Source organism: Vanessa atalanta, chromosome 30 (assembly GCF_905147765.1).
Source record: "Vanessa atalanta chromosome 30, ilVanAtal1.2, whole genome shotgun sequence".
NCBI classification, from domain to species: Eukaryota; Metazoa; Arthropoda; class Insecta; order Lepidoptera; family Nymphalidae; genus Vanessa; species Vanessa atalanta.
In genome coordinates, this window is record NC_061900.1 from 2,235,540 (window position 1) to 2,247,396 (window position 11,857).

The 11,857-nt window shown below is 36.0% G+C and overlaps 1 protein-coding gene across 1 annotated transcript; it reads right to left on the reverse strand.

Moving 5' to 3' along the window:
- Nucleotides 1–3,458: 3,458 nt before the first annotated feature.
- LOC125075353 (60S ribosomal protein L4) lies at nt 3,459–11,857 on the reverse strand. The gene is made up of 10 exons (XM_047687085.1): nt 11,727–11,857; nt 9,909–10,089; nt 8,683–8,764; nt 7,641–7,804; nt 7,154–7,278; nt 6,546–6,644; nt 5,707–5,842; nt 4,652–4,787; nt 3,992–4,151; nt 3,459–3,653 (listed from the first exon to the last, which is right to left on the reverse strand). Exons 1-10 carry the CDS (start codon nt 11,727–11,729, stop codon nt 3,483–3,485), a joined length of 1,257 nt encoding a protein of 418 aa, XP_047543041.1. The 5' UTR covers nt 11,730–11,857; the 3' UTR covers nt 3,459–3,482.

The window sequence follows — 11,857 nt, forward strand, 5'->3', positions numbered from 1 at the left end:
GAATATTTTTATTTCAATCGGTAAGGTATTCATATATTTGTATCGGTAACTTTTAAAACAGTTACTAGTAACATTATTATATTTTGACAATTTATAGATATCCGGAATCTCTGTTGTGGGAGGATGTGGAGGCCCCAGGGCAGTTGCCCCAGTTACCCTCCCCTAAATCCGAGTCGCACTACAGGAGAACTACCGTAGAACGCTGATTATCCGAGTCGGTACCGTAATTTTTGTTTTGTGTCGTAACAAGTCGGAACTCGCTGGAGTCCAGATGTATTTCAACTGTTGTGGTTGGAGAACTGTGTTTGTCAAACTTGATAAGGTTTATTCTATTTGACACTTCGTTCTTCTTTATTATTTCAATGTTCGATAATCCGAATCGACCCCATCATCATCAGCTTTCATCCACTGCTGAACATAGGCCTCTCCAAATGCACGCCACTGTGGTCTTTCTTCGGCAACTCGCATCCAGCTCCTGCCAGCCGTCTTGCGCAAATCGTCACTCCGTGACGATCGTGAGTTTGCCGAGACGCGGTCTCCACTCTAGAACACGTTTTCCCCAACGGTTATCGGTTCTACGACAAATTTGGCCCCGGTCACAATTAATTCGGATAATCGGCGTTCTACTGTACATCAAACGAGCCAACTCTATCTTGGTGTGCGAAAGGTGGAATCAGACGGTTCATTTTCGTGTTTTATTTTGCATCTTTCACTCAAAGTGACACATCTAAACACAGTGAAACAAAAGTGTCGAATTAATTCATTAGTGAACTGATCCAACGACGTTGGATCGGCCTGAACACAGAGTGAAATGAAATGATCACAAATTAAACTTATTCCAAGAGACACGACCTCATTCGACGCCATATTAAAAGAAACTACGGATGAATGTTCTTTTTTAGCTAAGCCGTGTGAACATGGAATGAAAGATGAATGAATCATTCACTCGAATGAACCGTCTGATATCACCTTAACAGCTACACTTGACACTCGCCGAACGTCATACTTTACTAGTGTGCGTTGGTGGTCCAAATATCAGCCAACTGCTTAAAATAATAATCGAAAACAAACTATCGGTCCAATAAATAATTTCAGGACGAATTTTCATGGTTTGAACATGTGGACTTAAATATTCAGTGCGTGAAAGTTTAAATCATTTGCGAATTGATCTTTACGCGTTCGTATGGCTTTATCATGTATTCTTCCGCTAAACAGTAATGAGTTGTTATTCCGGTTTGAAGTGTGATCTGTGTGACTACAGGCACAAGGGACGTAACATCTTAGTTTCCAAGGTCACGCAATAGCTACGTAAGGGAAGGTTAATATCTCCTATTGGCCCATGGTTAGTTAGTTTTAAGTAAGCCATTTCTCAATTATTATTTTTTCAATCGTTTGACTAAAATCTTCGTAATATTGATCTAATGAAGTTTTTCATTCAATTACTGATTATCACATAATTAATTATTATTTTAATTTTATCACGAAACATCAACAAAATAATGAACTATTTACACAATGCTGTGATTTATTTGAAAATATATTTTATAAAATTCGAGTAACTCGTCGCTGTGACAAATTCAGTGTTATAAATTTATTGTATTTGCATGTTATCTTAAGAATGATATTTTATTCTATAAAATAAATATTTTTTTAACATCCTGTTGTTTTTTTTTTAAATGTGAAATGGTCCTTATCACTTTTCAACCTCTAAGTATCGAAACAGTGTTTTTTTTTTTGCATGAACGGTTGCACTTTTATGTTCTATGACGATATTGAGTTTAACTGATAATATTTTTTTACCGAAATCTTGACCAATATACTTGCTTTTTTATTCCGAGTGTGTAGTTGAATAAAAAAATAGGTTTATAAATAACATTATTTTTCAGAAAACGGAATCACCAACACAAATTATCAGTGTTTCTACGAAAATACTCAATTTTAGTGCAATCATTCGTAATATTGTGGTGCAATTGAGTATTTTAATACATTGTTAAAACCTCGAATCTGGTGCTCCAAGCTTATAAAGACTGGTTTCAACGTCTATTAGATACAGATACGAAATTATACCGGATTGCTTCCGATAGTTTCAGTAAAGACATGTCCGCAGACATTTTTAACTTGGCCGTTTCATAGATTCAAGTCAATTGTAAAAAATATATCAGTAGAGAAGGCATATTGTTCGATACAAGATTAACTTTACTTAACTTAACTTTGTATTTAACTAACATGACTGTATTTTAAGATGTTGAAAAAAAAATACTACCGAGTTTCTTGCCGGTTCTTCTCTGTAGAATCTACATTCCGAACCGATGGTAGCTTTACTTTAAATAGTTTGTTAAATCACGATTCAAAAGTGCTTGTAAAAACCTACTTGAATAAACGAGTACCAGCACGTGCTCACTATTATTGTGTTGTCAGTTGCATAGTGCGGTAATTTTTTGCATAAAATGGCGGACGATTTAGATTTAGACTTTTCGATTTCACTAGTGGAAGCACGTGCCGTTCTTTCAAGCTCAAGCCAAATTTTTGTGTTGAGTGGGGTGTCGGTACACGACGCCGGTGGCGGTGCCGTACCGTTGCACGGCAAACGGCGCCGCATCATAGACATGGATCCACGCCCATAAGCATTTGTTTTCGTGATTTCTACCGCAAATCTAGTACCGGCGAAATTTGTGCTCTGATGGCTCACTTTAAAGCCATTTTGCTTAAAAATATAAATTGTGTTATTAATCCACTATGTAATAGTGAAATTCAGGTTTTAAGATTGATAGGCAAGGCGACAATCTGTTAACGTTCCCCACAGCTGGACAAAGACCGCCTTCCTTGTTGAGGTCAGGTATTATTAAAATATTCAAAGCCATCAGTTTGATTTTTTGTTACGCTTACTTACACTTTAAGAATTTTAAAATCTAATGATTTTTTGGTATATTTTACTTCCGGGTCGTCTGTTACGTCTGGGTAGGTACCACCCGTTCATCAGATATTCTACCGATAAAAGGAATACCAATATTCCGACTAGAAATGGGAGTGAGCCAGCCAGTGTAACTACAAGCACAAGGCGTGGTATATTCTTCCTAAGGCAGCATTGACGATGTAGGGGTGGTTGATTGAAGAGCTTTATTGCCACACTAAAAAAATCTTCTAAGCATACAAATTCGTAGCTGTCCTCAAATTAAAAAAAATATATATTGGACATCACATACATCACTCTGATCCCAATGTAAGTAGCTAAAGCCAAGTTATGGAATATCAGAAGTAACGACGGTACCACATACACCCAGACCCAAGACATCATAGAATATTAATGAACTTTTTCTACATCATCTCGGCCGGAAATCTAACCCGGGACCTCGGAGTGGCTTATCCATGAAAACCGGTGTACATACTACTCGACCACAAAGGTCTTTCCTCAAATTAAAAAAATACAAATAGACAAAGGAACAGATTGAAACACCAAATCAGTTATAAACTTTATTAGTCAATCACTTTTTAGGCGCAGCCTTTTTCTCTGCCTTCTTCTTGGGGGGTGGGGGCGCGGTCTTCTTAGCCGGCGCCTTCTTGGGCTTCTTGGAATTAGCGAGTTTGATAGATTTAGCCCTGTTGAGGCGTAACTTGGCCGCCTTCGCCGCGGGGTCGCTGGCTGGCAGTTTGATCTGGAAATTTATTATATTTAGAAACGAGAAACGGTTGGGACCTCGAGTTTTTTTTGGTGGATAAAATCAGTATGTGTCAACGTGAGTAATCATTGTTATTCATAACCCAATGCTCTGAAAGAGAGTATCATCATTTAGTGGATAATTTTAAGCCTCGATCGACCTGCACTAGTGTAACATTGCGGGATTAACTCCAAACCTCCACTGTGTGTGCTCTTGGCTAGTGTAACACAGTTATACAAATACTTTTGCATTTTCTTAGGAAAACATTTAATACCAGAAGTTTAATAAACTATTTACTGCACTTTAAGTCTCAAAAGATACATAGTTAAACTTACTCCACGCTTTTCAGCCAGGGATAAAGCTTTCTGGTTGTTCTTCCTCTGCTGATCGAGCACTGCTTTCCTCTTGAGCACAGCGGCATATGGGTTAAGACGGAGCATGGCCCTCGAGTTGGTGAGTGGGTTCAATTTGCGAGAAGCACGAACCACACGCTTGCTGTAAAAAGTTTTATCATTAAATAATGTCTTTTGGACATAAATTATTTTAAGATTTAAATATTATTTATTCAGTTAAAGTCAACGTGATAAGTAATCATGGTTGTTTTCATAACCCAATGCTCTGTAAGAGAATTTCATCATTTACAATACTAACTAAACACTAAATTTATAAATAGGAAAGCGAGTTTCACGTCGTAACTACTCAACGATCATCCAGATATTTTACATACACGTAAGGGGTACTGGATAGGACATGGGGTAACTAACACTTGCCCTGTCCCCTTAAACGAGGGAAAAAACTGATACAATATATATCCTCAATTTTGTGTTGGTTTTAGCGATATTCACAATTTTTTAACAATTTTATCGTGGTGCTAATTCTTCCATGCTTGCATTTAAGAGCACTTTAGTATAATATAGTATGTAAATAAAATGATCTCCATTGTGACCTAAAGATTTGATACTACTTCGAATAAAAGATTTAAAAATTGAACTTACTTAGGTGCACGTAGGACCTTCCTGATCTCATCGGACTTGAGGAGACGGCTCAGATCAGTGTTCGCCATCTTAGGTTGAGGCAAGTTAAAGTTCTTCTTTTCTTTAGATGGTGTCTTCCATGAACCGAAGAGGGAATCTATAACAAACATTTATATTATTAACTACTAATTATAAAACTTACATTTTTACATGTGATATAAACATTATATATTGTATTGAATTTCATACTAAAGGTGTAAGGGCAGATAGGAACTGGTATGTCGTGTGCCTGTAGTTACACTGGGTTGCTTACTCTTCAAAACAGAACACAACAACTCTGAGTATTGATGTTTGGTGGTATAATAGATGAAAAATGAGCAGTAACAATCCAGACGGGCTTATTCCTTGTACAATAACGATAAATTTGGAGCATATGTGTAACATGTATTATATAATTGTTGTGACATATTTGCACCCGTGCCAGTTACTGAACAGACCCAGAACGCCATATCGTCACGTCAATATCGCACTCATTCGCAGTAACACGCAACAACACGGATTAGTTGAAGAATGTGGACATTACAGTGCGATCAGAGTATTTAATAATCATACCCTAATAATAATAATTATATCTCAAGGAAGTTCCATCTCTGATTGACTAACTTTAGAAAATTATTATAAAAATCCAAAAGTTAATTTGTTAATTGGTTTATTTGTTACACTATTACATAGTAACTAACTCAACTGATCATTAATTTTCCCATGCACATTGTCAGGGGTACAGAAAATATCAAGAGTTCTAACATCACCTAACACTTGACGCTTCCAGCTTTGAAGTTCACGAGGATAAAATAATCAATCCGGTATCATTAAATCTTTATACATAGATAAATCTTTTGTAACTGAACTCCTAAACTGTTGTACGAAAATTAATGATTTTTTTGTGTTTTGTTTGAGATGGATGACTAAATTGGATAGAGTAAGTGGCGTTACGTTTGGGGAGTAAATACATATATACACTTATTTCACCTGAACAAAGTCGGGACAATATTAAAGCTACGATAGTAACAACTCACCGAGCCTGCCGAAGGCGGACTGCGTCCAAATGATGAAACGACCAACGTGACCACCTGGCGCCAACTTGAGCAGGTTCAACTTGTTGACGGAGAGCATCTCAACACCTGGGATGTTGCGGAAGGCGCGAGTAAGACCCTGGAGAGGGAGATATGAGTTTGATAATAAGTATAACAAATCCACATAAAGCTGACAATCCCAAATTTTTATTTGTTTATAATGCTCCATGGTGAAAAAATCGTGAGGAAACCTGTATCTAATATCAATGAAATTATGTATAATTTCCACTTGTATATCCACCAACCCCATTGGAGCAAGCCAAACTTTATCCACAGAAGGAGAGGCGGCCTTAACCCAGTATGAGGACATTACAGTTACTAAAGTAACTTTTTTTTATCCAAACCTTCTCAAAGGCAGAAAAGCCTTAGCCCAACACTGGGACATTTACAGGTTTACTGTAGTTCAGTTTGCAGACACATTTATGCCCTTAAGGCTAAAGTTTTGGAAAGCACGGTGCGATACCAGCGAAATCATTTAAGAGATCATCGCTATTTGTAATAAATTTTTAAAAGAAATAATTTCAGTAAAGTTGTGTTCCACACGTCGACACACTGGTCAAAAAATAATCATTGTCCAATGTTTCCTTAGGGATTTAATAATATACCCTCATTTAATCATAACTCAAAACAATAATATTATGAGTTTAGCAAGTGAGGGGTTTGTAATGGTCAATATAAATACATTTTTTTTGTACTATACTCCAATGGCTGAAAGATATATAGGGGGTAACATTATTATTTAATTGTGGCCTCATTTAACCCAAGAGACATTCGACACATACCTGATCCTTGTTGTAGATGATGAGAGGTCCCTTGCGTTGCAGCCGACGTCTGTTACGCATCTTACCGACACCGGCACGCAGGCGCTGGGACTTGTATACCTGAAAAAAAAATTCCATGTTAATGAGCAAGTTTTAATGATTTTATTATATTAATCTTTGAAGTTTTGACAATTATCTTTTCTATATATATACATACATACATACATATACACGCGACGTCGCTCGCGTCTTAGGGGTTACACGGCAGATGTCCTTCGTTAGGGTTCAAACTTGCTTTAGACCAAATTTCATCAAGTTCGATTCAGAGGTTTGGCCGTGAAAGCTTAAAAGGCCGAATTACTTTCGCAATTGTAATTGTATTAGTATCGATTAGTGTTAAACTATCGATAGTTCTGCAACGCTTGTATCGATATAAAATAAATTTCGTTTTCCTTGTGCGTTAATTCCGTGAAAACTAACTTACACTATGTATCGAGCAGCGGTACTCTCTGGGTCGTATTACAAGATCCTCTACCACCAACAAGTTAAGTCTCTATGTAATCATTTATGTTTTATAAAAACTAAAAAAATTGCATACATCTAAGGATGCTGCTAGATAAATAACTCACTTTAAGTACGTCAGACCAGGCCTTGACGCGTCGCAGGAAGATGACGGCTTGCTTTGTCTTGTTGATCTCTTGGACCTTGTCGGAGACTACCAAAGGTAGTTCAGGAACCTTCTCGATAATGTGACCTGTAATGATAGTTATATTTATTATCTATGTACCACTTAAGCTGATACATTTACCTTCTTATCTGAATGCTAATTGATAATTTAAAAATAATGAATTTGGGATTGAATGTCAATATTCTTAAGTTCAAATAATAAAACAATCTGATTGTACCGAGTTGAATACAAAGTTATTTATGAGCTTATTACACCTGTTTAGCTCATTTCAGGAAAACATGAAGAAAATAATTAGAAATCCATAATAATTATCATATTAGTTCATAGAAGCTTCTCCGGCCCAATCAAGGCCAAGGTGTACTCTCTAATTGTTTTACTTGAAAAAATTTAAATTAAAACACACTAGCTGACATAAGGCATGGTCTCACCTCTGGCCTGCACGAGGGCTGGCACTCCGGCGGCGGCCACGGCGGCGGCGGCGGCTGCGCGGCGCTGGCGCAGGTTCACGAACCGGTGCCAGCGGCGCCACGGCTTGGTGGGAGCGAACATGCGTCCACCGCGACACATGTTACCGAACGCACCCTGACCGGACCTGGAGACGACATACACTATTAACTGCTGATCTGTACTTTCCCTTTACTGGATTCCGATCAAAGAAGGAGTAAACATATACATATATAATAATAGCTCTGCTATATTATGCACTACTAACAGTTCATTATAGTTAATATATCTCTATTTACAACACCACACTATTTCAATTAACTACTTATATCTTTAATTTCATCCAAAGTTCCAAGCCAAATATTATTCATTTGGGTTCGGTCCTCTTGTGATTGGAATACACTAAGTCAATAACTACGAGAAATAAAAATAAAACAGACACACAACTTTCAAGAGATACAAGTTACTGAATGAATTGTTTAGTCTTTATAGATTTATCCTCCCATATGTCGAGACATAAAAAACGATTAATTCAATATGCCTGCGATAAAGGAGCTATAATGTACCCTGCCGTAGTGACCCTTGCATTACGTAGAGTAATACAAGTAAGGTTACAGGGATGGTTATCGAGAGTTTGGTATGGAAAACATTTCAATAGATACGAGTTTAGTATGGAAAACATACATTCATTCAAAAATCATTTCTTCCTTAAAGCTACTGTGGAGAAGCAACTATCTCTTGTACAGTTCGTCGAGTGATTCTTTTTAAATATCTCAAGTTGCTTCAATGTTAAGAATAAAAAATGGAAACCGGAATAGAAATTATTATGTTTTACTAAAATGTTCAAATGATTACGGTCGAACATTAACCATTGGGTGAACACATGTGTGTCTAAATTCACACAATTGCAAAAATTTGTCATCATATCTAGTATTGGTTTAATTTTAATCAATTTTTGATCTCTAGATTTAAATCCATACATAGCACATTGATTTCATTAGTAACTGTTATCGTCTGATAAATTACCTGTGGGTACCACCACCACGGACACGGGGAATACGAGCTACAGCACGACCGGTACCCCATGATTCGGCACTGGTTTGGTGACCTGGAATAAAAATAGTGAAGGATTCAATAAAAGATTACATTACATATTATAAATGCAAAAGTAACTCTCTCTCTGTTACATATTTACAGCCAAACCACACAAACAAATTAAAAAAAATTGTGTATTGACCATAGGCTACTTTTTTATACCTAAAACTTGACGATCAACCCTTAAAACGCGATCGAAGCTCCAGGCGACAACTTGTTTAACTAAATTAAGTTTACGATTTACCCAATTTTTTGAAAGGTTTTAAGACTTCAATAATCCTGTGGGAACGATGGCCTCATTCACATTGTTAAAGTGTAATCTGTTTGCAGAATTTTAAAAGAACTAAGATAATGAAAGTCTTATGGAGGTAGACAATGGAAACCGCACAAGTTTTCTTTGTCTACCTCCATGTCAAAATATCTAACTTTAATACTGAGAAAATACAATCTTATTTCAATGAAAACATATCTTTTTAATGGTGTATCATTGTAGTGACATATTTGCACCCGTGCCAGTTACTGAACAGACCCAGAACGCCATATCGTCACGTCAATATCGCACTCATTCGCAGTAACACGCAACAACACGGATTAGTTGAAGAATGTGGACATTACAGTGCGATCAGAGTATTTAGTAATAATACTCTATAACTAGTTGAACCTGCGGCTTAAGCCGCGCGAAAATTATAAAACTACCTACTGCACACACACCATCCACCTCCATTTTACCCCCAAAAAGTAGACCTATGTCCTTATCCAGAACTCAAACCAATTCCAAACCAGTTTAAGCACGAAAAGGTAACAGAATTACTTCAGCATTTACAATATTAGTATATCTAACTATATCTATAGAGAGTAGGATAATTCCTATTAAAGGCAATCTTGTATCTCCTCTCATCATCACAACCTATATATCTCTTTCTAGGACTAATCTTGTTACTTATTTTTACCCAGAGCAATCTGCCTTCGGGTAATATTTTTTATGTAAATTGTAATTGATCTGATCAATTCATAATCTTTAAGAACTTTGTAGCTTTCCTGTATTTAAAATTATTATTGCACAATTGTCACAAACTTCATTTAAATCTTTTTAAAATGACAAATATGCAACAAATTTTCTGCTTCAAAAACAATTAATAAACATTGAAATAACATACCGGCTTCCTTGCTGACGCAGTATGGCTGTCTTGCATTCTTGGACATTGACACGTGGACATCGTTGACCAAGTCAGGCCTGATGGGTGCCTTGAATACGAACGGCAGTGGGATGGAGGCATCTGCCACCTTCTCACTCTTCTCTGTGTACACCGACACTAACGGCCGGGCAACTGATAGACTCTGTAATCAAAGTAATCGATACATATCTCATTACAATCAAATAGTCTCAAACTCTGTTTGTTTTATTTGTCAGCAGTCATGCAAATAAAATAACTGCTTACGGAATGCCCATAACAAAAAACATAAACAAAGTTTATTGTTTTCAATAAAACATTATCGACAAGACAAAATAATATTTTAAATAATCACATAAGAAATAATTAAACATTCTGTCCATTCATTCTTTTTAATATTGCTTTTGAAAAATGTCCTTTGATATTTAACAATTGCAACCGATGGGACCTTCTCCTCAAAGGGAGAGGAGGCCTTTAGCCCAGCAGTGGGAAAATTTACAGGCTGCTAATGTCTAATAAAAAAACCGATGGGAAGCAGTTAGTTTTATTTGTATGAAAGTATGTATTCCATATGTCGACACACCACGACTATAATTGTCAGTGATGTTTCCTAAAGGAATTCATTACTTTACCCCTAAATTGTACCTGGAAGACGCAGTAGCATACAACCAGGAAGAGTTCGGGGATTAATAGATTATTACTTGTAGATTTTGAAAAACCATCAGCATATTCACAATTTATTAAGTAAAATTAGGATACAAATTCTGGTAGTGTGATTAGTACAATGTGACTGTAATTATTATGAGACTGCCCATCATATTACATCCCACACAATTAATTTTAAATAAGGAAATTGGAGCCACCATTCACACGTACAGGCAGTCTGAAGACAGTTCAATAAACTGTTGAAATTGATCATAACACATGTATGTTATATTAAGTTGAAAACTATCACAGTTGAAGATGTCTAATGCATTTTTTTTTTTTTTATAAATAAACATAGAGTTAAGACAAAAGTATATCCAATTCGAATCTGTCAATTGTGTTAATATAAATGACAAATGTTTTCTATTTTAAACTAACTTCAAAATTGGCTCTTGTGAATTTGTCTGTATTTATTTTATATCATACCTATAGACTATGCGTAACATTGAAGAATATTTGAAGTAATTAACTTTCTAATGTAAATATTTAGGATATATAGATATATCATTGTGTTCGTATCAAATACCACGAAGGTAGATTTAAGGATCTTACGATGTCCGGTTTACTGTAATGACCATTTATTTCCAATTTTTTTTACTATTCATGTTTCCTACGGCTAATGGTTGAACATGTCACTAATATAACCAAAAAAACGAACACGACCTAACCTCAAAATTTTTAGATGTTTCGCAAATTTTCTTATACTGTTTTACGGAATATTAGATCTTAAGCTGGCGTTATTCACGATTGAATCGTATAAAACCATAAGGTACCTTTTTTACAGCCCTTCAGCATAAACAATTGTCAAGGGCGGAAATGATACATTCGCGTGCAGCAAATACATCGTGGATATCAATATTTGTCCAATCAGTATAGAAATTAGGCGATAATAATATAAAGAATATCTATCGTTGCCATTTTTAATCGTTAAAACTCACACGAAATCATCTGATTGAAGTTATTTCGAACAAAATTATCCTAAACACGTGGATTTGTCGTATACATCAAGATACTCGTATTTACACTCTCACTTTGTAACTTTCACTATAAAAAACATGATTTAGATTGATTTTACACTTTTAAAAAACATTGACTTACCATTTCGCTTTTTAGCGAAGTTTTTCCTCCAAATAAACACTATAAGCGGCGGTATAGACCATCCGCCATGCCACGGAGGAGTTAAAAGACCGGAAAGAATCAGTTTTTTTGACAATATTAAACGACAGTTG